This window comes from Macadamia integrifolia, chromosome 8 (genome assembly GCF_013358625.1).
Source record: "Macadamia integrifolia cultivar HAES 741 chromosome 8, SCU_Mint_v3, whole genome shotgun sequence".
Taxonomy (NCBI): Eukaryota; Viridiplantae; Streptophyta; class Magnoliopsida; order Proteales; family Proteaceae; genus Macadamia; species Macadamia integrifolia.
This window is the reverse complement of record NC_056564.1, coordinates 13,735,356-13,762,228: the sequence shown is the minus strand read 5'-3', so window position 1 is coordinate 13,762,228 and position 26,873 is coordinate 13,735,356. Positions and strand designations below refer to the sequence as shown.

The window sequence follows — 26,873 nt, the reverse complement described above, 5'->3', positions numbered from 1 at the left end:
CTGATAATAATAGTTCACTCTACAATGTTGTGGCTAAGAAAGTGTTTTGATCCCCCTCCCCTCAGCACTCAATCTCTCCCGAGATTGGAGTCCATGGGTTGCCCATCGACAATTTGCACTACCAGCATAAAGTTTGAGGTGGGTCTCACTTTTTACAGTTCTCAAATACTATTGTGCTTCCCCTCCCTCCTCTCAATTGGATTCAATTGCTAATGAAACTAAAAAAAAAAACTTACCCATTGTTTTTTTTACCAGCATGTCAGACCAATTAATGATGATGGACGCTTCATAAACAGAGATATTGATGGGTTTCCTGTGACCTGCAGGTGATTGAGGCTTGCTGACTAATTATAATTTAAGCAACCTGAATGACATGTATTGATTTTTTCAATCTTCAAATTAACTCAATGGACTAATTTTCAATGTTGTGTGGAAATGATTCTTATGCAGTGGCACATCTCACGATAGTATGGTAGTTCTGAAGCAGGAATCTCATTACGCAGAGGCCAATGATCATAGTTTCTCACAAGTAAAATACCCTACTTGCTGATCTGAGTATCTCAGTTTTATGGGAAACCTGAGGAGAATTATCTTATACTTAGCAATTGTGTTGTTTATGTTTCTTGTAGTTGAGACTTCAAATAGAACAAGGTATTCCTGTTCTATCTAAGTGGTTAATCTTCAACAGATTCAAATTCGTTGCATCAAAGGGGGTTAAACTTGGGCCTGCATTTTTCTTGGCAAGGTGAAGGGGCTTTTATTTGGTGCATTTAGGAGTGAAGTCACTTTTTGGTTCTTGTTTAGTCCTTGTCTGGCACCGTTCTTACCTTTTATCTTACAGCCTGACAGGTGGTTCAATTGTAGGGGACATGGCACCTTACCAAGCTTTTGCAATTGGTGGTCTTGGTAGTGTTCGAGGATATGGTGAGGGTGCTGTAGGATCTGGGAGATCGTGTCTTGTCGCAAACAATGAATTAACATTCCCTTTGGTATGATATAACTTGGTCATTGCGTTTCACAACCTACCAAGGAAAATATTTTTCCTATTAAAAAATGATTCTTCAAATAAAAGCCGTGGCAACTTATTCGAGTTGTATATCTGTGGTTCTGGCCTTCCTATCTGACTTCCAACCAAACTCTATGGGTTTCCCCACTCATATCTTGCGAAAAGAAATGTTGAGATACCTATTGTTAGATGTCAGTTACTTTCTTTAGGCATGGTCTGATGCCATTGAACTTGGTGATCATGCAAGCACTTACATTGTGCAACTAGCAATTTTGAACTAATAGGTGCTATTACTGTTTGTGTTTGGTTATGAAGTTATGCCATGTTTAGGAACATTCCTGGGGAGATATCTGAGTTGTTCTTCTTCCCAGAATATTTATATTTATGCTTACATGGTTGTTGTCTTTGAGTTATGTATTTTTATGCTTATAGGGTTGTTGTTTTGAGTGGCCCAGTTGCAAATTCCTCTGCTCACCTCTCCAACCCCTAAAAAAGCTATATTTAAAAAAAATAATCAGATTATCATGGGTTAAAAAATCAGGATCGGATTGGTGAAATCAGCCTATTTGAATCGGAATTTGCGGTCCCCAAGTCCGATTGTTCCTGATTCTCAACAAGGTAAATCGCATCCACCAAAAATATGGATAGATCTCATTTCTTGGCCATTATCTCCTTCCCTTGGTCTCCAGAAGTGCAGAAAGTGAAGGAAACTTACTTCTTGTAGCGAGACCTAAAAGAATTTTGAGCCAAGAACTCCATATATCTGAGATCTAAAGAAATCAATACCCTCCTCTCCCGATCCAGTTTTTGGTGTTTCTGGCAGATTCCTGGCCGATTCAAATCAGGATTGGATGGAAATTGATGGAGGCAATCCCTGTACTGGTTCTGATTTTTAATTCCTTGCATATTATTTTAGGCTATAGGGATACATGCCTAAAGATGTAGTCACACTTGTAGGTTGATCAAAATGTAATATGATCAGTTGTGAAAAAACATATAGAGAATTATGAATAACAAAGAATGCAGTCTCAGATTATGAGTTTGCTATAATACACTGTAAGCAATGCCTCAGTGCTCCTGAAGAATTGATGTCCAAGAGAACAGTTTGCCCTTCACATATTTGATTGTTTGCAGGAGAGAGCAGTGGATATTATCATAGATATAAAGTTTGAATTCCTTCCTAACCACAATTCTGGGCAAAAGGAAACGAATATTTTACAGGATAAAGACTCTTAATGCTAAAGCCCTTAGCATCTACACCAAGTGTGGCAACATTGCACGGTATTTCTGAAGAGATTTCAAATAAACGTAATAATGTATGGAATCCAGACTTTGTAGGTTACAGAACAGTGTAGTGACAAGTGTTCAGTGACATCATGTTTGGCTTGATGATTTTGATCTTCCCATATAGAGGAAGTACATGTAAGGTGTGTACATTGTTTGAATGGAAAGGCTTATCTGCCTATCTGGTACTGGTTTGGTTGCATCATCTTTTGAAAATTTCTATGGATTTTTTTTTTTTTGGGGGGGGGGGGGGTGGTGTGTTGCGGGAGGGGAGAAGGGGGACCAGTCTTTCTAATGAATAACTGTGAGATGTTATAAAGAAATAATTATGGAAGGTATACATACAATGAGTATATCCAGGTGGAAAGTTATTCTTTAGAACTTTTTTTCATATTTTATGGAATGAATTGAAATTTCAATTATACTTCTTCTTTAGGCCCATTTTGTTTTTGGGAAAATACCATGTGAAAGGGAAAAAAATTCAAGTGAAATCCATTTTGTTATGTATGATATTACCTGAAAAATATTCTTTCTGTGATTTGACCTGGAAACAAACAGTCTTACAGAAAATCAGTTATTTTGCTCATGAGTTGGTTAGGAGTCAGTTTTAGTTTTCACTATGAATTAGAAGATAGTCTTATACACATTTATTATGTCCTAATAAGCAACAAGAAAAAGAAAGTCATTGATTTCAAGTGTTGAACTTCTGACACATACTATGTAAATATATATATAAGTAGGGAGGTGAATTCTTTCAATAAAATTTACAGAACATACCAACAAGCAACTCATCATATGATTGTCAAATTCCAATTATGTGCCGAAGGAAGCTCCATCAACACTGACGGTGAAAAAGCTCAACTTAAGAGGTGAAACCTAAAATTGCCTCACATCCAAAACTGCCTGCCTTTAAATGATCCGGATTATGAAGTCAAAATCCTGTCCAAAGGTCACTTACCCGGTAAAACCTACCAACCCGGGAAGGGTAACCGATTTCAAAGTACTTGCATTATTTGTGTACTCATTTCCCCACTAGAAATATCTAACCTGAATAAACCATTAGCTCCATCCCTCCTTTTGAGTTCCATTAAACCATTGATCTCTTATTTGAGATATCAGAAACCGTCAAGACGTGAGGCATTATTTTATACTTCAGATATTCTATAAAGTACCTGAAACTTATTATAAATGTTTATTTTTTTTCCTTAATATAGTAGACTTGTAGCATGCAGCAGGGTGTTTTTGTTGCCCTCATTAGTATGATGGTTTACTTATCCTATAGATAATATTAATGTCACTCCTTAAGTAAGTTTCCATGGTATATTGTTGTTTCTATGTTCAAGTCGTTCAATAGTGGATGTGCCGTTGAAAGTTGTAAAGAACATTTTTAATCATTCAGCTATTTGTAAAGACTATTGTAAATCATCTTATGGTTTTTAGTCCACCCCCACCCCCCCTCCAAAAAAAAAAAAAACTCTTTTAATAATCTTTTTTTTTCCCTGATATCTTTCTCTTTAGCTCAATAACGTCTGATATTTTTATAATTCAACATTCTGTCCCCTGTTGAGCTGTATAAAATTTCCAATCATAACTTAATTTCTTGTTGTGCTTATTTTATTCAGAACAAAATTTTGGAAGGTGCTGTTTTCATGGATTATGGTACGGACTTGGGCTCTGGCCACCTCGTTCCAGGTCACTTACATTCTCTCACGATATATCTCCACTGCATTAGTTACTACTTGTAATTATACCTATACCCACTTAATCGGTATTTATGTTATGCATAATTTTAAGCATTCATGTACTTGGGTAGTTAGGTTTCACTAACTCAATAAAAACATCAATTGAATTGGCCACAACAACTGTGATTTGTCTAATCAAGAGTTATCTGGCTCCCTTGGTTCATTTGGAAGAATGTGAAGTAAAAGGGTCCTTCTCGGCCATGGAGGGAGCATTTTCTTCAGTCACCTATCCTGCTACGCGACATGATTGGATGGGCCCAAATCTTGTGACATTTAGACCGCTAGGTCTCTGCTCACATGTCTAGTTTCAGCTAAAATGGAGTTTTCCCAGTGGAAAAATAAAGATCTGAAAATCTAGGACTATGGAGAGTGTACTGAAGTAGTCAGAGTACGGTAGGCTTGCGTGGACATACAAGGGGATGCATGGCAATACATGGGGGTTAAATGGTTGAATTTGATTCTGATATTTGACATGTAGCCTGACCAGGGGATGCATGGCATCCTTGTCTATTCATTGGTCAGAATTGCCACATCATTCTGCCACATGGCAGACATGTAAATGAAAAATTATCGAACTGTCTAGGAATTTTTAATGCCCAATATTTCCTCTAGGAATTATTGTTTTGTTCAAATTTTACTGTATGGACTCAAATACCAAGGATGGAGATGAGACTGAACTTATTATGCAATTCTGAAATTGCTTAAGAAGCGCAAAATAACCTTTTCAGCAGATTCCAAAGATTTTTATTTTTCATTGTGATCCAAGCTTGGGTAGAGGAATGTTGCCAATAAAAAACAAATAGAAAGACCACACGCCTCCTTTCCCACCCCAAAAGAAAAATGCAAGGAATGTGTGTCATTCTGGAACAGGTGGAATCCAGCTTAAAATTCCTTGTTTCAAGCTTAAAGAGTTGAATTTTGGAACAGGTTTTCAATAGCCAAACCCAAATAGTGTGGTATTGACTATGGAGTTTCTTACCTGAGTTTATGTTGCTGTTGCAATTTGATTCTGTCTGAATTCAAAGCTTGTATCTGTTAGGCTCTGGTGGATTCCATGGAAAATATTTACATGAGACCAGGAATTTTCTTAAAAAAAAAGAAAGGGGATTATTTTACTAAAATGAAATGCAAAAACTTAGAAAGCAACTCTCAATTTATTTTTCTGGATGGTTCCCCACCCCCCACACCCACCCCCCCCAAAAAAAAATAGAAAAGAAAAAAGAAAGTGATGGTAGAGAAATCTTCTTCTTCTTCTTCTTCTTTTTTTTTTTTCTCTGGTAGTTAAAAATCTTGGTTTTACTCGAAGGCATAAGCAAAATAAGGCATAATGTGCATGCTACCTGATATTTCAATTGCTTGGATATCGCACCCCTTTTATTAATAACTGTTACCCTTGAATGAGGATATATATATATATATATATATGCTGATAGTCTGTTTGGGAATTTCAGGAAATCCTTCTCTTAGGCATCGAAAACCTGGGTGTGGACTTGGATTCGGGTATGGTCTTCGGTTGAAGTCTAACTTGGGTCAGTTTCAGATTGATTATGCCATAAATGCCTTTCAACAAAAGACTGTCTACTTCGGCATCAGCAATGTTGTGGGATGAAGGTTAAGTTATGCCAAGAAGATGAAGCTTTTCGTGGTCCATTGAATGAAAAAGTCATCAAGGACAATCATATGTCAAACAGCTCCTTGAGGAATGACTCAAGGAGACCAGACCTATGGTTTGGTTCTATGTCACAACACTTAAGCCATCGAAATTTGAGTAAATATTACCATTGAGTGGTTTCAATTTTCGCCGAGGAAGGATTGAAGACTTGTTAACTATGTGGTGCATTTCTAGCCAACACATCTAGAATGTTGTTCCTTGACAGGCAAGTTAGCCGCTCTTGGTTTGGTATATTGAGGCCCAACCAGCCATTGAAGCAGCCCCGTATGTTTATCCTTTTGCTCGTACACCATCCAATGCTGCAAACAATAGCTTGAAACAATGGTCCTGCCAGTTCAATCCAAGGAGAAGCTCAACCTCTTGTTTAATTTTTCAACCCAAGCCTCATCGAAAACTAGAAACTCCAGCCCAAACTGGGTTCTTTCTAATGTTGATCTTGTGCAGGTTTGGAACCCATTTACTCACCTTATAGATTCCACCTTTTGTGGGGATGGAATGCCAGTCATGCACCCTTGGCAGGTGGATGCGCACTAGGTGCACTGGCGCACTTGGGAGATACTGGTTCCGATGGGCATTCTCAACCTCCTTAGTTGAACATATATATATTCTGATAGCCCACATCCAATATAACGAAGCCCATAGCCTGTTGCCCATATTCCCAACCCTAGCCACCTTAACCATTTACTACCTTGAGTAGTAGAAATTTTTACCCATACCTATAAGGGTAATAAGTAAAAGTTTTGCCCTTACCCTTGAAGCCCTTGAGGGTAAATGTATGCCTACCTACACTTATAAACATTGTATGTCTTTTTAAGTAGTAATATAAATATATAGGGTTGTGATCAACGGGTAGCGCAGGGTGAGCAACGAACTTGGTACGAGCCATAAACTCAGACGTCTTAAGTTCCACTCCCACTAGACACATCTTGGGTTACTTACACGAGGTGTTTAGTGCTCTTCACTGCTTTCAGTGAAAGATGAATGGTTCTCATTCAACCTTGGTATGATCCGGTCCATGCAGTTGTGATCTCTTGCTTTTATTTTCTACCTATTCGAAAGTAAAGTAAAATAAGAGAAAAGAATGCTACCTGTTTGTGTGTTTCTATGCTCAGATTTAGGTGGGCACGAAAAGACAGCATTACCTTTCCACTCAGATGCCGTCATGCGGTTTCCCATTGCCTCGTGCGTTGGCACAATGGCCATGCAATCAGACATGGTTCTCGTGTATTGGTTGTCCACTTGGTTGGATGCATGTTATACTACCTTGATTGGTCTTTGTCTTGACCAGGTGGTGAACCTTAGCCCAAACATTAACGATCATATTTAGTTATATTTTTAAATTAGTGTCTTGAGGACCATAGGATGAGCTAATTAGAGGATCTCCAAATATAACAAGTTTTTTAGAAGAAAAAAAATGGTATAAACCATGTGATGTAATTCAATAGTTTGGAGGGATGGTTTCCCCATTGGCCCTAACATTGCCTGTTTCTTTTGGTTCAAATTTAACTTTGCTTCATTCCATATTCCTTGTAACCAAGGGGAGCCTTAAAGAGTTCCAGAACTTAATTTCCTAGCACCATAATCCAATTATGCAAACACATGGTTGTGTTCTTTTTGTCATCCTAATTATACTGTGGTACTCGCCCATTCCAAGGGTGGTTCCCACTGTATAGACAGGATCCCTGTTATTATTTTAATTCTTTAGCCAAATTTCCCCACTTCTCACACTTATTACAAGGTGCACCTAGTTGCAACACATTGCAAGGGACAAAAGAAAAGAGGAGAGAGAGAGAGAGAGAGAGAGAGAGAGAGAGAGAGAGAGAGAGGAGCTAACCAACCTGACACCTTCACAATTATGAAAGGAATTATGTAATTAACAGAGGGTACCTCCTCAGTGTACCATGAAAGTAGGACAGGTTTGTGTAGTGATTAGGAAGAACGTGACAAGGGGACTTACATAAGGGTTGTTATGGGTTAGATTGGGATCACGGAGACATAATGGAATAAAAGTTTTTGTGGGGATCAAAGGGTAATTAATTAATCAAAACCCTAATGTTCCATATCCCAATTATGATCTAACTTATGGGGTGCGTGAGTGAGTGGGTAGATAATAGATTGCAGCAGCTCACGTCCCTTAATTATTTAAGAAATGACCCTTATATTGGGAGAAGAAGAAGTAGAAGAAGGGCTATTACTATTTATTAGGGCGGTCCCAGGACTTACCAGCTTGTCTACTCTAGACAGGTCCCAGCCCAGCAGGACCTGCTTATTAGGCTGGTCCATGGACTACTACTGGTGCCAATTGATGACAACTTTCATTTAATCCAGACTATCTGGGACCACCTAGGATATCATCAACATGTTCTTGTCATCTTAATTAATTTTTCTAGAAATTTTATTTTATCATCCTCAACTTGCTTGTTTCAATGGTGAGACATGAGAAAAAAAAAATCTCAAAGAGAGAGAGAGAGAGAAAGGGGCCAACCTCCATATATAAAATACGGGAAGAAGAATGCTACCTGATCGTGGTCCCTGCACTAATAACGAAGCCAATGAGGGGCGAATAGGAACATCAACAGGAGGTGGGTTTTTTGTATTTCACGAGGGCGAGATCGTTATTTCCCCTCCAATGTTTGGACGCAAGGGCCACTTGATCAGGTAGTGTTCTTTCCCCATAATATTAATACATTTTACTTTTAATTTATTTAGATTCAATAGTAGAAGAGTTGGATTTATAAATGCACATAATAATATTGATTAATTAGTGTGGATAATTAGATTGGAAGAAACATGGAGTACTCAGAAGAAGTCAGATGCTTAAACATAAATTAAATCCTACTGGTTCATGAGACACAATAAGTCACATTTTAATTTGGAGCTTAGGGACCAGCACAACATGCATTAATAATTTGGTATTTCAGAACAGCTAGCATTCAATAAAAATCGAAAATGTATTAGTTCTAATTATTTTTATTAATCTCTTCTTAAATTTTAAAAATAGCAACCATTGTTTGCTTCCAAATTCCAAAATTTATGGAGAAGAGACCTCACCCAAGCATAAGATATGTCAGTGCTATTGTCATGGGGCTAACAAAGGGTGGGATTACACATGATGATGGATTGATTCCATATCTATCTCATTAATTAGATTTTAGGAAAAATCAAGCATGAGAAATTGTTGAAAAATTATTTTATATTTTAAAAAATAGTTTTTCACTCCATTTAGGCTAAAGCTTAACATATAATCAAGTGGAACCTTCGACCTATTTGTTAACAAAATTTCAGCTTAGTTATTTGGATATGCTATGTAGAACCCACGACATGGCGTTAAGGAAATCTATCGAGATGTGCCACAGGACTTGATCCCAACTTTTAACAACCGAAGACTTTATCACCAAGTCAACGATGGCAATACATTTTTCTTCGTCTCAAACATCATTTTATAATAATGGAATCTAATGGTATTCTTGCAATTGTTTGTCATGGTGGATATACTTCTAAAGAAAATTCCTTATTCTTCTAAACCTAAGACCTTAGCTGTATGTTTCATTTTGTTTTGGCCCAAAACCTCAAAATGTTGACCAAAACAATGCAACTAATTCAATGAGATTTTCTATTTTATGCTTCAGTTGTTTTGGTCCATCTTTGTCAATTTTCAATGATTTTGGTGGAGACACTTGCTACATGTTGATTAGAAATCTTTTCTGTTAAAAATCAATCTTAACCATTGATTTCTAAACTAAAATTATCCTAATATCTAAGATCTAATGGTATTTTTATCAAATTTGGTCTCTTCAATATGATGCATTGGCCTTTAACTTTAAATTTATCATAACTATATGAAATATATCTATGTTGATCAAAATATTAAAAAATAAAATAAAATAAAATATCTACAGATCAAACCAAAATTGATTCAAGAACAAAATATATTACCAAGCTGAAAACTTAACTGGTGAGATTAGTATAATAAGTACTCAAAAAAAAAAAAGAGTGTAATAAGTGAAGTCCCTATCACATGGACTTTCACATATTGAGGTGATGGTTAATTCTCATAAATACATAGCGGGAACATTGTCAGAAATAATAATAATAATAATACACAAAGGTAACCATGAGTGCTGACTACCCATCAAGATTTTGATGTAAGATCTTCAATAATTTAAACTAAAACATTTTGCTTTCCATTTGTCTTTTTGTGATTAAAATAGAAAAACATGACAAACCCCTCCTAAGTCTTCATTTGTTTGGAAATGATGATTCTTATTCTTTAAATTAAGGTTCCTGAAAAGTTCTTAAAAAATAATCTATAGTTAGGGTTTTCTTTTCAATATTATTAGATACTATGTTGAAAGCTGGAGGTATGTACACAACCCTATAATTGGATAGTTCAAATGCACACATACTAACATGTGAGACTTTCTTGTATCCAAAGAAGAAGGGGACGTGAGAAGCACTTGCTTGTTAAGAGAGGCATTTATTAAAATGTTTGAATTATGAATAAAAATCTTTAGCATAATAAGAAAGCAAAGTTGAATGTACCTGGCCAATATTTTATGAGTATTTTAGTTTTAGAAATTGGTCAATTGCACATGCTACAACCCATCAATCCTTTCACTACACGTGTCACATGCCTGAGGCATGAGAAGATTAAAAACTAAATAAAATAAAATAAAATAAGAAAGAATTGAATTTATAATCCCCCTCTCTCTCCCTTTTTTTTTTTCCTTTCCCGTACAGGATCCATTATAAATGTAGTACATACAATGGAAGAAAGACATCATCTCCTCGTAAACTTCTAACAACAGCAACAATAACAACCATATTAATCATAAGAAAAAAATGACCCCTTTCAAATAAGCTTCTATATGACAATAGTTCAAAAAAAATTTGCGTGTCAAAATTTTTGCCATTATATACACCATATGGTGATCTAGATAGGCCATTTATCAAGTTTTAGATCATATATTGTTCTCATATACTCACTCGTATATCAATATCGTTCAGATGTATTTTTGTACCTACCCATGATACTCTAACTGTTATCATGTACTCTTTCATAGTCTTGGATTTATAAGAGTTTTATTTTGCTACTTGGTAAACTTCTTTTGAATTAAAACTTAACATGTGAACAAAAGACCTAGTAGACCACTTGCCCATCTCACCCCACACCCATATGTTAAATTTTTGGGATAATAATGACATCATCCTTTTTTTCTATTTGTTAATATCTAAGGTTTGCTTCTTCATATACAAAATTTTGGGATTTCTAGGAGAAGATTATGCTTTATATTAGTGTAACACAATGAAAACTTTATAGATATGACAATTTTTAGGCCATAAGAATTTGTTTCACTTATTTTTTTTATAAAAAAATTGATATTGTTTAACTAATTTGGTGGAACATATGATTTTCTATTAAAAAACTTCTAATTGTCCAGATATTCAACTAGCTTCATTTATAATTCATACAAATAATAAGATGTATTACTACCAACCAAATAAAACCCTTAGAATTATAATAAATAGAATCTGAATAGGTCAACTAATCCTTTACCTTTATTTCATTTTTACAAGTAATTCAATCACTTGTCCTGATATGTACTGCATATGTACTGCATGGGAATATTCATCTATAGTATATATATATATATATATTTTGGTAATACTATAGTATAATTATATGTTAAGATACGTATCCATGTCGTATATATAATGCATGGAATTAATACATAATGGATTTGATGTTGAACTAGGCTGAAATGGTAAAGCTTAACCTGGCCCGGTCTATTATTTGGACTAAAACTTGGTTAAGTTAGCTGGGTTAGATCAAGTATGTTACCCTCAAATCAGGGCATGTTAGGTTTAAGAACTGAACTGCGCAGAGTTGATTAACTGGCAACAAATAAAGCCCTTTGAAAATGGTATTTTTTTAAAAGAATCTTGTCTTGTTGGCATATGTAACACCAATGTGTGGGACCAATGAAGGGACACACGTCAGCATCTTCAGTGCCTTGATCATGGGAGGTAGTGTAGTCTTTCTCCGGACGTTTCCTATGCCAGCAAGACAAGGAATTTTTTTTTTTTTTTTTTTTTTTTTTTTTTTTTTTTTTTTTTTTTTTTTTGTGTATAGATAGCCTTTTGATTCTTTTCATGCATGGAAAGAATACTAGTTTGGCTAGCTTGGTTTATCTACGCATATCCATGTCATGCACATGTGTCACAAGAAATCCAATAATGATCCATGTCATAGGCATTATATCTTCTATTGTTAAAAAGGGTGTACAAATGCACGAGGCTTTCACATGTGCAAGATTTAGAGGGTGAAAATTACGTAGTCTTACCCTGAGAATATCGAGATTGTAGACACCGAATTTGTCCATGATACCTACAGAGATACTGCTTCGACCGCTTGACCACCAAATCATAACATTCGCATTTTACTGTTGAACTAAGCACGCCCCTTATCAGTTCCTCTATTTTTATACCTTGAAAAGAGTCTTTTTTAACAATTTTTTTACACCAACAATTTTAGGATTTATATATGAATCTACTATTTTGTAATGAAAAGTACTCTAGCTTACTTAACCAGATGGGCAAGCACAAAACAGTAACAAAAAAAGATGAAGAAAAATGAATACTTGTCAACATTTGAAGCCATGGCTAAAGATCATAGTCCTGCACAAAAAAATCCTCCATTTTTAGATTCTAGCCATTCTATTGGGTCTCTCTTTGGCAGAAGATGGGTTCTTTAAATTTCCTCCAATACTATAATAAAGCTTGAATCTTAAAACGAAAATTTGTTTTAAAAGATTAGATATAAATGTCCAAAGTGCAATGCAAAAGCTAAAGCAGGTATAGGAGCAGGATTGTGAGTGCTCCAAATTAAAGTATTCTCTAAAGTAACTAACAAGCTTAAGCTAGAGGCAGCTCTGGAAAGACATGAATATATATATATATATATATATATATCTATAGATATAAACTTAAATCTCCCATTGAGAATTCAAACTTAATAGTTGGGTCTATATTGATTTGGGTTGTTTTATGTAATAGTGCTCCTTGTACTTTCATAAGGTTGTTCAAAAAATTGGCTGTTCTTGGGTGGGTAGGCTCCACATTTGGCTTTGGGGCATTTATTTGAAGACCCATATGCATGTGATTCCCTGTGCTGTTACCTATCCTTAGTTATAAATACCATCTTATAAGCAAAACCCCATCCCCATTCCATTCCCCTTCCGTCTTCCTCCTACCCATGCATGTTTGATTCCTAAGCTTTCATTGAACACATCAAAGCCAAAGAGGGTCGCGTATGTAAATTTGTTAATAGTGAAGTCTTTTAGTACGAAATTGGTACGAGTTGTAAATTCGGACGTTTTAAGTTCGACTCCGACTAGACACACCTTGGGCCACTCACACGGGGTATTTAGTACTCTTCATTACTTTCAGTGAAAATTGAATGGTTCTCATTCAACCCCGGTATGACCTAATCCATATAATTGTGGGGTCAGTATGGGCCCGTGAGACTAGTCAGGCCGAAGGCCTGGATACCCGTCGTTAGCCAAAAAAAAAAAGTGAAGCCTTTTAGTGTACAAGTATTTTCTATTTTCTTCTTGGTATATGATAGAGATTATCAATTTATGATGAAGGCTTTGATAAATAATGATGGGTTACCAATAACTTTTCCAAATGTGAGGGGAGAAAGAGAGAGGATCCTAGGTGTTAATGAATGTAGTAATAATAATTAAGCATGCCAAAAGCATTTTAAATAACTTAAATTATTGATTTAGATCAATATCATCAATTATTAGTAACACAATGTTCATTTGAAAGGTACAAACTTGGGCTAATTTTTAATTAAAATCAAATTAATATGTTCTGTTAAATTTTTATTATCTCTTGGAAGAAAATAAAAATTTTAATTGAGGAACAATTAATTAGAAATTAGAACACTTATGTTTTGAAATATGAGACTTCCGCGTTTACATATACCCACCTGTGTTAACTGATTGACTTAATTAAGAGAAGTGGAAACTGATGAGAAAGAGGGAACTAAGATTAGAAGAAATACTTAAGGGGACCGCTTTTAGGGTTACATAGGTTGGAATACTCGCCGCATCCCCACCCTAGTCTACATATATATTGTATAAGGAATTGGGGTTCTATCTCAAAGCTGACTTCTTCTTCTTCTTCTTCTTGTGGGGAAATGAGCAATGGCCTTGGCTTGCATGCTCACTCTTGGCATCAAATTAGCTTAATTAGATATATATATATATATATATATATAATTTAGATTACCAAGAGCTGACATGAGACATTGTTTAGCTATGGTTGATCTAGTCTTAAGCACGTCATGTCCCTAATCAAAACTTTCAAGACTAATTTGCATCATTAGCAATATCATTATCATTATATATTATATATAAAACAAAAAAGAAAGGAGAGACCCACTTCCTTGATGGGTTGATCTCTCTCCATCACAAAAAGAAAATCATCATAATATTTTCAATACTAGAGAGGAGATTCTAATTGAAATGAACAAGTTGTATTTAAATTTCTAGTTGTTGTCATGAATCATGATATATGGGGTGATCTATGAGACAAAATTAATAATATATTAAATGCTAATCATCCCACTTGCTTACTTAGTGGCGAGTCCATGTCCTCCACACTGGTTAACTTTCCAATATTATGGATTCTTTGAGCAAGAAAATAGTTAATATCTTGGCTTTACTTATTTGTTAAAGCAAAAGAAGAGGGTTGTGTTAATATTCTCTACATTAATTAACTAAAATAACCCTAGATTTGATACTCTCCCCAACCCCACCAAACAATATTTCAGTCTTAAATAACATATGTCCAACTATGAACCCCATGCTTATGTTTGCAACCACTGCCATATCATCATGATTCAATAAATTCCATCTTATATGCAACCCGCTTTAAAAGGGTTTTTGCAATTAGGGTTTCAGCCAGTAGGTCTGGCTTTTTTTTTTTTTTTGTCAATGATGAATATCCAAGTCTTCGACATAACTAGTCTTTGGATCCATACTGACCTACAATCGCATAGATCAGATCATACAAAGGTTGAATGAAAACCATTCAACTTTCATTGAAAGCAGTGAAGAGCACTAAACACCCATGTGAGTGGCTCCAATGAGGTAAAAGGAGTCGAACTCAGAATTACACGCTTCCTGAGGCAAAGGTCCCTTTTAAACTTAGCTACTCCCTTGGGGTTATCCGACTGATTTCATCATCCATACATAAGGTGGAAAAAACTTATTGGATCCTCTTCAGCAGTCCCTTGAGGGTTTTGCAAGCTTTTAAGGGTGGTGGGGGGGGGGGGGGGAGGGGGGGGATGTCTTTCTCATGTGGATTACAAATCCATGTACTTTAGTCCAGGGTATCCTGAATAGAACTCCACTGGGTGTACCTTTATGTGTGTTCACAGTCATTTATGCCTATTATCAATAGAAACGTAAGAGAATTGGTTACATTTGTTTGTCTTTTTTTATTTCAGTAAGTGTGAAAACTTTACTGTAAACACATACAATTAATAAAGGAGTAGGGGAAAGGAATAGCTAGATTGAGTGATTGAGATGGTGGACCAATTGATATATGATCACAGTCTAAAAAGAAATGGATAATGATGCGGGGACCAGAGAATGTAATGCAGAAATATTGGGTTCATTGAGTCCTTTTCCTTACCTACCACTACTATTAGCTAGTATGCCATTGGTAGATTGATGGAGACTAATTAAGTTTTGATCTAATATGTACCCTGGCCTGTTACTAAGTAGTACTAGGGAATAATACTGCTATTCCACCTATCATGAGAAGAGGAAAATAGTAAGAAGCATGGATATATCTGGTCAACTAGTATAGGTTGAGAGTCCAAAATTGGAATACCTGATCATCAGTACTAATTGGTCTAGTTCCAAATTTTTTTTTTCTAATAACTATTTATGTTACATTTCCATTTCAAGTAACCCTAGTCACCTATATACTTCTAGTTCAATTTTATTAATACTGAAGCCTTGAAGGAACAAAAATAAATTTAGTATAAGAGAATTTCAATGTTTTATAATGGCAACTACTTCAATGTTTCAGGTTTTTTAACCAAAAGGAGATCTATTTCCTGAAATTCCATTATTCCACCAACAGTGGTTGCATACTTTAGTATTGATTCATAAACTATTTTTACTTTACAAAAATAGGATCCAAGAATAAACTTAATTTTTACTCTTATAATTCTATGCATGGATCCTTACCCTTCTTTCTTCTTGTTGTCTAATTATATTTACTTTGAACATAAGGGCCTTAGCCCTTAAGTAAGTTAACAGCCAAGGATAAGGATTGATTTAAGCTTAGGATAAACTGGGTGGGGCTAGGTTTACTCCAAGCTTTTTATCAAGCTTGACCCACTAATGCTATTCTTATTGCATTAGGAGTTCATGAAACATCAAACTACTGTTGTTAAAATTATCATCTCCCCCAAAACCAAAATTCATAAAATAAAAAGAAAAGAGGAAATGTATTATATATATATATATATATATATCCGTTAAACAGTTACACATTATACATAAAATTCCCTGCTTTCTAGTAATTGGTTTGCCCTTGTCTGCCATGTATAATTTAAAGGGTTTTTTGAGACCCTTCTCCTTTTTTTTTTCCCTCCTTGTGAAAGCAGCTATAAGATGTGAATAGCTTCCCTTCCCCACTTGGTACTAAAGTTCCTTGCAAGTATATAGATTGATGTAGATGTGTTTTAAGTGGGATCCACCACTTATTTCTCTTTGACTTTGAAATTTCACAGTCCAAAAACCTTGATGTGAATAAATATATATATATATATATATATATTTATAGATTAAAGAAAAGACAAACAAGGAGATGGCATCATCAGGTAAGGGACCATGGTCCAACTTCAGTTTATTTATTAATTTATTTTGTTGGAGACTAGGTTGAAGGGTATAACCCAATTAAGTGAGATGAGGTAGGAAGGGAATTGAATTAGGGGTCAAGATGGGCTGTCTAATAATTGGATCCTAAGATCTGGTGAGTTCATCATGCATTCTTGGAACCAGCTTGAAGCAGGCACTATACAAAGATGCCTAAGATGATTGGCCTTTCTTCACTTTTATTTATACTTGGACTAGCTCTTTCTATATAAAAATATTACTAGTGCTCACTTGAGGTGATTACTTGCTTCCTTTGCTCAACAACATTGAATGGTCATCAAATTCTTCTTTCCTTTTTTTTTTTTCTTGTGAATTTTTAGGTAATTAAATACCTGAAGAGGTTCATCAGTTAATGACAATTCATGAGCTACATAAGGGCACTTAAAAGAGGTTGAACAGTACTTATATTTAGAGAAGAGCTATCTCTTTTCATCCATAGATAGCTCTGTGAAACTTCTTTCTTTCCTTGAGATTTTAAATATATATATATATATATATATATCTGTCTTTGCTTGGGTACACATATGTTCAAGGATTGAGGGATATGTAAAGGTATGAGGGTCTTTTGTTTAGCTTTGATGTGGGTTTTCATTATTTCTATTATTTTTAGATATAGATAAAAGCATATTTTATAATATTATATAGCTGGTTATATTACAGAGGAGTACTGGACAATAGAAACAGAAAATACTGGACTAGACTCTCAATATTAACATCCCCAGAGACCAGAGTACTCCAAGAAGCTAAGGGTACTGTTTATTTTGTCTACACACATAAACAAAGGTGGAAGACAAAGACCGAGACATGGGATAGATGTCCATTAAGATGGAAAAGATCATCAACTAATTAACCATGGACACCCATCAAAAGATGTGATTATTCAATCAAACAGAAGAACACTAATTAATAATTTTATAGCACATGTTGTGGTTTCACGCGAAAGCTACTATCTTACATTAGATGTGAGTAATCCGATGTAAAAACTAATAAAGACTTGGACACTATCTCTTTAACGACTAACTTTTAAAGATGAATTTTACTCAAATCCTAATAAATGGTATCGAAGACAAGACATGAAAACTCTATCTTTTAACATGAGAAGGAATAAAAATATTAATGGCTCCGGCTGAGGTGGATCATTAATCCAATACATTGCATGCAAAATGCTCTTACGTACATGCGTGTACTGTCAATGTGAACTCCACTTGGATGTATCGTATGTGTGTCAGAAACTATATTGGCCTACAGATGATCAACACATTTTTCTCTCTCTCTTTCTCTCTTTCTCTCTTTCTCTCTCTCTCTCTCTATACATTCTAATCAAGTAATAGTGGAGGAGGGACTTTTGTCTTTTAAATAAACAAATGTGTAGAGAAGCACAAGGGAGAAAAAGGAGGAAATAGGAGGTAGCAGAGTGACCAGCACGGTAGCCAAATTGATTCCACTAAAAAGGGGACGAATCAGAGTCTGCATGCATGATCTCTCTCTCTCTCTCTAGAAACGACTACTTCATCTTGGGCTTCGCTTGCTTGAGAGAGAAACAAAAAATAAACAAATAAATAAGGAAAACAGATCATTCTATCATGGAGGGGACCAAGTCACCAGGGACTAGTAGCTAGCCTTGTTATGGGTGTTTCTTATTTCTTTTCTCCTTTATATTCATAATTATACACATTAGCTTCTATTATTATCATTGTGTTAGGCGTGTGCCTGCAAAAAATATGAATAACCCAACTTCTGATCATCATTTCATCCCCAATAAGGACTTAGCCGTGTTGTTGTGTCTTTTAGTTAGTTTTTTTAGAGAGAGAGAGAGAAAAGTGTGGAGTATGGAGACAAAGTTCTTTCATGTTAAAATAACTTTCCGTTTTGGGAGTATTTGATGGTTAACTAATGGAATAGGATCATGGTGGTAAGAGGGTTTGACTAATTTTAATCTATATATTGTGCTCAAACCAAGCACCGTTGCTTTAGAGATTTGGAAATGGCATTAGAGATTTGGAGATTATATAGAACAAATTAACCTTGTTAAGGCTATGCTACAGGACAAAGATTCTAAAAGAACCCCATCCACTTTAACCCAGAATAAAGGTGTACTTGCATTGGCTCCATCGATTTGCTGTATTTTTTTAGCTCTCATCAGTTGCATTACAAAGATCTACATTTCATTTTTTAGGATTAAGTCTGTAATTAGTGGAACTAGCCCACAAGTTGGGCTCATAGAATGGCACAATGCTTCATCATTTATGTTAGACTTTGTCTCTTTGGAAATGACAGTGTAGGATGTTTTGTATTTAATTGTTATAATTTTTTTTAGGATTATATAAATATTTTTTGTATAGGGATTCACAATAAATTTGTATCTGAGTTTTTTTTTTTTCTTCTTGTAATCAAATTGAGAGAAGTGTGAGAATGAGTGGTTGTAACCTTATTCTCCATCGATAGTGAAACATCTCTAATCTCATTGTGGACATGGACAATTAATCTTGCCGAACCATGTAAATCTTTTTACATTATGTGAATGTTTGAGATTCCATTACTTTCTGCTTTATTTTAGATTATTTTTTTCTACCAGTTGAATTTGACAAATAGTCCTAGATGGTTGAAACTTTGAAAGATTTTGGCTTTAGATAGGAAGATACATAAAAAAAAATTATTTGAAAAAAATTATTTTAAAATTGTAAATTTATTCAACAACAATGGTAATAGATAATGATGAGATTTTATTCTTAATTTTCAGTATTTATGACTATTTTTTTTGCTAATTAATTTGAAAGATATTAATTTTTATCAAAATAATATGTTTTACTTAGGTTATTTAACTCAAGAATAGTAGTTGTTCCTCTATTCTAAAAACACCTAAATATGTATTAGATTAATTTTTTGATAAATAGGTCAATTCAATTTTATTTTATTTTTTTCTTTGGGGCTCGTATTAAATAAAAAAGTCGACTTGGATACAATATTCATTCATTTTTAGTTTACAAACTTCTCTTATTTTTTGTGTTTTGATTTGTCATATCTTGTAAATATAACTTATCTAAAACTCTTTACTAGGTTAAAAAAAAAATTGTCTCTTTTTCTATATATTGTATGCATCCCAATCCGTGAAGCGGGGATAAGCCTGCATATATCATGACCCTCCCTAGACCCCATTGTGATGGGAGCCTCATGCCTTAAATATTATATTTTTGTATCTAAATCTTTAGGTATACCAAAAAATAAATGAGGTCTTTGCTTCTTATAAATTAAAGGAAAAATAATGCGACTCGATATTGTTGCATGTACGTCTAGATACATGGAGAAGTGGAACTAGACTGTGAAAAGACCCCCATGCCCTGACTCCACTTCCCCAAGTTTCTGGACTTATGCAACACTATCAGGTTGCATTCTTTCTCCTTAAAATTAAAATAGAAAATCTCTATGTTTAATGAACTAATTGCCATCCTTACTCTAATAAGATCACAGTCAATAAATTTAAGGATAAGAAAATATACCATGTATCAGTAAAAAAAATCTTCCAAACAACCCAATACCTACACCAATTATTCATGAATTTACTATGGACAAGATTAATCTCAAATATATATGGAACAGGACAGGTGGATTGGATGCATAAATTGGGCCATGTGTATTGGTGGCCCCACCACTTACTCCTATTAGACTTGGAGCCTTCTCCCCAAGGTCCAAAACATTGATTTCTACACCCCACCGCTACCAAAACCCAACATTGCCCATCAACAGCTTCAGTTAATATAAATATATATATATATATATATATATATAAGAATTGGATGGGAAGTAATCAATTTTAATTTTTGGAACCTTGTCTTAACTGATTAATCAAATCGGTTGGTTCATCAACTAGTAGTCCCAAAATGTGGGTGGTTCCACAATAAACCACACTTCCAATATGTTTGTTTTTTTTAGTTGAAAGAATTCTTTGATTCTTCTTCAATATATATTGAACAACTTTGATTATACATTAATTATTAATTAATGGTCTTAATTTTTTTTAAGTCAATAAAAACGAAAATGAAAAACCTCACAATTAGAGTTGGTGAGTTCAAACTCTCCTTCTACCTAAAAAAACTTCAAGTGTTCTAGTCTCTTGGGGCCTATATCTATAAAAAGAAATGATCCTATTTTTGGTAAACAACGGCCGTTGCATAAAATATGAAGTAGATTTCATGTTTCACTTCCTTGGTTTTGGCCCGCCATCTCACATAGGTATTTTTTATTATTTTTTTCTCTTTCTTGAAAAAAAAAAATTATACTGTGTAAAAACATAGGAAAAACCTTAGGTTCATCGAACCCTTCTCCTAATATATATTTAGGATTAATACCCACAAAAAGATAAGGCTTCAGCATCATATGCAACATGTTAATATCAAACTTTAATTTTTTTATTACCGACCTTTTAAGTTGCTCGTACATGTAGAATCTAAGAGCTTTGCATTTTTATCGTCTTCCTATCATTTTGATTTTAATATTGAACAAAAATGAATCACCAGACCCGGCCATATACATAGTGAACCGACTCCCTATGATCAAAAGCCCAAAGCAAGCCTCATGAACTCTACTCAAAGCAAAAGTCGAATCTAAAGCTAGAGCCAGAGCCACAGCCAAATTGGGCTCAGGTGGCAGTTGAGAATGAACCATCTAGAGCTAGTTGGGCAGACCAGTTTCATGGACCATATGAAACGGGGACCATCAATGAGTCATAATCCCTCCACATGTAAATCACTAATCTTAAGATAATTTTTAATAACATTATTAATGGATATTGGTTTTCTTTGGTTTAATGGTGCAGAATAGACAGTTAAATGGGGTTCCCCTTGTTTGGCCATTTCCCCCAGTCTCTTATTCTTTGGTTTAATATAAAAGAAATCCTTAAAACTATACAGAGAAGAGAAAAAAGTAGTTTTTCTAAAAGAACCCAACTTGGATAAAAGATGGGTTTGTGAAAATATTAAACAAATCCATTAGGAGGAGATAAGCAATGCTTATAGAGAATATCTTAATTACACATAATACAAAGACTTGCATGAAAGCTTAATCCCATTGGTCACTGTACTGTAGTTCCTGTTAAATATATAAACATACTTACGCGTTACTCTCTCGTCTCTCTCTCCTCTTTCTCCCTCTTGATATTGAACCGACACGGGCTCCGCGTAGGATTCGAAGCTGGTTGTACTACTGAAACGAGTCACCTCTTCTTCTTTCTTCCAACTCACAACCTCTCTTCTCCTCTTCTTTCTTTCTCTGTTAGAGTCTTCAGTTATTGACCTTTCCTCACTGAGTAAGTACTCAATCTTCTGTTTCTGTCTCGTATTCTTCATTGGTTCATTCGTTCATGGTCTGTAAGCATCTGGGTTTCCTCTCTTTTATCTAATGCTTGAAGGTTTCCTTTGTTTTCTTTTTGAGTGAAGTGGGTTCTACTGAATTTCAGTCTGCTCTGTTCTCTTGGGTTTTTCTGTGGAGAAATGGAATAGGAATTTTGTGTTTATACTGAAAAGTGATGTGGGTTTCCGAAATTTGCCTTGTTTGGAGAACGAAAAGAAAGGAAAACACTTTTCTGCATTTGAGATAATTCCCGCTTCAACTAGTTCCAGATATCTGGCCGTGTTGATTTATATATATATATATATATATATATTTTTTCTTTCAATTTTCTCCAATCTTCATTCCTTCTGGGGTTCTGTCCCTTTTAATTGGATAGGGGATTGCCAGAGTTACTTGGGCTTGTTTAATATCACAGTGAACGGATTTCAAAGATTATATCTTCTTTTTGGAGATAACCCATGTTTGTTTCTCATATTTATTTCATGTTTTGGTAGAATTTCTGATTAGAACTTGGGGTTGCAGGTGACACGGTTCATCGTGTGAAGAGAATTCAGAGGCTTGGGTTGTTAATTCTGTGGATATATCAAGGATGCAGACCATTTCTCCCAAACAACATGGAGGGAACTACAACAATCCCATTGCTCAGCTATCCACAGTTACTTCTGTGCCTTGGTGGAGCGCTCTTGGATCACAAGCAGTCTACCATGGTCAGACGTTTGGTGTGAAGTCACTATCAGTGGGCCCTGCTACTGGTGGAGACCAAGTTCAAGCTTCTTGTAGACAAGTACAGCGTGCTACAGACCCTGCGCCGCAGAAGGAGAACAACACTACTTCTCAATTCACTATCGTTTCTGGTAATCTTCTTCTCTTATATCCTTTTGATTATGTCATTCATGCTTTGTTAGTGGTATGTCCAGCATCATATTTGATTGCTCATTTGTTTTAGATTACTGGGTTTGGTATCTAAATCAAAAAATTCTATACATGCCCTTGACTTCCATACTGACCATTTCTGTCATTCTTACATGATTTTTGACAGTCTTTTCATTTCATGATTAACTTCTCTTGTTTTCCTTATTTCACATGGCCGGAGAATAGCAATCATTGATCTTCAGTGTTTGAGTAGCTAGAAATTCTTCTATTTTAGTGAACATATAGGTTGAAGTCTACACAAATCCACATGATAACGTGTTGGATAGGTTCTATAATCTAAATGTTGGACCTTTTTTTTTCTTTCTGTGCCTGTGTGTGTCTTTGTTTTGGTTTCCTCCAGTTCTTCAGCCTCTTTATTTGTAGTTTACCTTCAGTTTTCACAGCTTGATATTGAAGTTCAGGTAGTAACCACTGATACCAAAGGTGATCAGGACAGTGGGTTAAACAGTTAAAAGGGTATAGAAGTGGTGATCTGGGAGTAAATAGCTTAATGGAAGTGCTTATGGATTGGAATGGCAGTATTTGAATGGACTTCTAGTGAACTGTGCATGAGGCTGAGCAAATAGGTTGTGTTGGGGTTTTGGTTTATAATAGAACGGGGAAAAGAGAAAATTAAAGGTGAGAAGAAAGGGAAGGGTAGAATTGACTTGTCATATCCTAGAACTTTGATCTATGGTGCCAACCTTCAATCTCCGAATGTCTTAAGAAAGTTTAGTCACGCCAGAAGATTGACCGCCTGAATGAGCAACAACCACACTGACTTCCAGAACTAATAATCAAGATTCTATGTTTATGTGGACTGTCATGTTGATACTTGTTGAGGTAAACTGGCAGCTTCGTTCCTCTTGAGGATTAAGCTAGGCATGGGCATCCAATTGATTTCAAGTTTACCACCCTTGCTAATATATCTTACCTCCAGTCCTTTGGAAACCCAATAAAAAAAAAAAAATTAAGACTTTGCACGGTGACTATAAGAGGACTTCATTATAAATATTTGTCATGTTCCGAACTTCCCATTATGGTTCAAAATTAAAAATCTAGAACTGGTGACTCTTTAGAAACTTTAATGGGCATAACTTGATTTATGCTCATCACATTGTTTAAAGTTCGTTCGCTTTAAGAGCTGGTTGAATATGTTATATAACTGTAACAAAATTAAGGCATTTTGTCAATTGCTGAGGAAGCCCTCAAGTATATGTTTTGTCTTGGCTTTGCTTATTACACCTATGCATGCTTTGATGCCACTTTCAATTTCCGGCAGAAGCAGACAGCATCAATTACATGGCATGTCTTTGTAGAGTATCTCTCATCCCCTTCATCCAGCAAAAGCATCAATTTCCATTGCCTCATCTGAATTTTCTTCTTTAGTTTGAACTGAGAGCACTTTTGACTCTCTTGAACGTACTAGTTATCACACACAACTTCTGTCCTGGAAAGCTTTGTTGCGGGGGATCTGTCAACAAAGTTAAGTTTCAACTCCTTTTCTTGATTTCTTTCAAGAAGGATTGCTGTATTTTCTTGAAGCAATTTTGGGGTATATTTAACTATGACGATTTTCACTATGCCAGATAGATGAGAATCAACAAAGAAAAGATTGTTTAATACCACATACCTCTTGCTTTTAAGAAAGAAGATGAGGAACAAATTTTTAAGTCATAAATCTCTAGCCTTTAACAGATGTATGATTTGAAGATCCCCAACTAAATGGTTTTCAGAATACAAAGCAAAACTGTATTATGTTCTTCATGTCGCCTCTAAAGCTCCACCCTCCAATAAGGTAAGTGATGATAAGCCAAATATTATTGACGTTCCCCTTTGCACAATTTAGAAACCGTATTTTGTTCTGCTAACATGGAAGCACCAATTCATGAGATGGTGGGACATGTAGTTATCAGGTGCAGTACCCCAGAGACATGAACCTGTAAAACTGTATGATAGTTTTCTATGTTGTATTAGATATTATTTCGAATGCCAAATGCAACATGAGAAAGAACCAAGGTCTATGGAAAGACCTAAAACTTTGGACATACATGCTGGAAAGAAACAGAAGGGAAAATTGTAAGGTCTCTTGATAGCCTTTTTATTAGAAAATAAAATGAAATAGAAAGTGTCTGACCAGTGCAATGATCAAATGGTATTGTCTTCAAATTGGGACATTTAAATATTTACCTCAAAGGGGATCCACAGTTGGTGAAATGTCAAGCATCTGTATGAAGAAAAGGTATGGTTTAGACCTAAGCTGGGAGCTGTGCTTGATTAGATTTGAGATGAGTCAAGGAGCTGGCTTGAGATGGGAGCTCAGGGGTGATATAAATTCCTACAGAAGCTTATGGCCAATACAGGAGAGTTGATAGACATTGTTGTAGCTCTTACCTAAAAGCTCGAGCTTTTGGGATAAGAAACAATAGTAACATGGTACTAGAGCCAGGAGGTTGGGAATTCGATCTCTGGGATGTGCATGGGGTTTTGTTTGTTGTGCCTAAACACTTTGTGCCCCTTGGAGTCATGTGATGGTAGTACCACGTGATGGTGTCATGTGCAGAGCCATGTGGGGGGGGGTGTTGTGTTCATATATATTGTTGTAGTCCTTGCCTAACTGCTCGAGATTTTGGGATAAGCGGTTGTAACACACTTTGTACAAAAAGCTAAAGGTTAGGGTCTTAAGACCCTCTCTAATCCACACCTCCTGGGTACCTTCACTAGGTTCTGTCCCTGATATTCTTGCTAATCTGGTATCTTTGAGGAATTGTGAGCCTGATTTTTTTTTTAATCTTGGTTGTGACAGAAGCTCTCTCTGTTTGCCTTTGGTAGCAGAGAAGTTCTACTAAAGGGGTGGAATATTTTCTGCCTTTTTATAACATGTTGTGGGAGATTGTAATGTTTCATATGAGCACATTTTTGATATATGATGTTCTCTCAACTGAAGAGGTAAATAAAGACCCAGATTTAGCGATACTTAGGCTGATGATTTAACCAAGATTGTGGAAATGAGATATTTAATGTAGAATGTATTATTTTTCCAGTCGCTGTTTGGATGGGTCACCACCATACCTGGTGGTCCTGGTAACAGAGGGCAGTGCAACTCTTATTTGACCGTCTGAGAATTTCTTATTCAGGTGATGGAAAAGACTCTCTGAAGGCCCAAAAAGCTCAGCAACTTCCTTCGATCATCTCTCGGCAATCATCTCTGCCTGAGTACCAAGCTCGCGTTGAACTAGGACTTGCTCAACCTATGGTAATTTCCCAATTTTCCTTTGCCTTTGACCATTTGGCTTTATATTTTTCTTGCTTACACTAATTTGAGGTTTTGTTGTTGATATCATTCTCTTATGTTTCTCTCTGTTGATGATTTGTAGATTTGCACAAATTATCCCTATATGGATCAATGTTATGGTGTGTTCGCACCCTATGGAGCTCAAACAGCGGTTGGTGTTTTTTTTCCTATGCCTTTTTTGCTAGTGCTCATCACTGTCTAGTAATTGCGAATTTCCCATAACCTCGTTTATCTGAAATGAAATGATTTGTTAGAAAACTTGGCCATTGTTATGCTGTATGTTAAATTTTAACTTCTGGAATTCTAATTTATGGCTCTTTATGGAGCTACGTAACTTATATATAACAGTGCATATCTTGATGGAATATACAAAGATGTGTTGGAAAAGTGACACCAACGGTCAAACATATGCACTGGATGATCTACGGGAATACCGAAAGATTTTCCTTCTGACAGAAGGGGTTGCACAGGATACAATTAGAAGATGGGATAAAGGATCCAAAGCTATGGGACCTGGGTGTGGGTCTCATGTAGACATGAAGTGGCCTTAACTCTTTTTTTTTTTTTTTCTAATAAAACGAAAAAACTCTAAAAACGTTTTTTTAGAACAATACCAAACGAAACCTAAGTCCTAACTTCTCTAAAAACGGGT

General features: G+C 35.4%; 2 protein-coding genes across 2 annotated transcripts in view; both read left to right on the top strand.

Moving 5' to 3' along the window:
- The first annotated feature begins 113 nt into the window (after positions 1 to 113).
- LOC122086061 (outer envelope protein 39, chloroplastic-like) lies at positions 114 to 5,831 on the top strand. Its single transcript, XM_042654756.1, has 7 exons — positions 114 to 138; positions 256 to 326; positions 451 to 529; positions 630 to 745; positions 842 to 989; positions 3,913 to 3,982; positions 5,484 to 5,831. Exons 3-7 carry the CDS (start codon positions 470 to 472, stop codon positions 5,639 to 5,641), a joined length of 552 nt encoding a protein of 183 aa, XP_042510690.1. The 5' UTR covers positions 114 to 138; positions 256 to 326; positions 451 to 469; the 3' UTR covers positions 5,642 to 5,831.
- Positions 5,832 to 21,795: 15,964 nt separating this feature from the next.
- Positions 21,796 to 26,873, top strand: part of LOC122086041 (nuclear transcription factor Y subunit A-10-like) — a 7,874-nt gene continuing 2,796 nt past the window's right edge. The window contains exons 1-4 of the mRNA XM_042654728.1: positions 21,796 to 21,970; positions 22,537 to 22,868; positions 26,064 to 26,182; positions 26,304 to 26,372. Coding sequence (XP_042510662.1) covers positions 22,604 to 22,868; positions 26,064 to 26,182; positions 26,304 to 26,372 — 453 coding nt within the window. The 5' untranslated portion in view covers positions 21,796 to 21,970; positions 22,537 to 22,603. The remainder of the gene's footprint in view (positions 21,971 to 22,536; positions 22,869 to 26,063; positions 26,183 to 26,303; positions 26,373 to 26,873) is intronic.

Excerpts from the sequence above, each read along its gene's own strand:
- LOC122086061 (XM_042654756.1), top strand. The coding sequence starts at position 470 with ATGGTAGTTCTGAAGCAGGAATCTCATTACGCAGAGGCCAATGATCAT. Across the intron at positions 530-629 it reads ATGATCATAGTTTCTCACAA|TTGAGACTTCAAATAGAACA; the intron begins GTAAAATACCCT and ends TGTTTCTTGTAG. Across the intron at positions 3,983-5,483 it reads CTCTGGCCACCTCGTTCCAG|GAAATCCTTCTCTTAGGCAT; the intron begins GTCACTTACATT and ends TGGGAATTTCAG.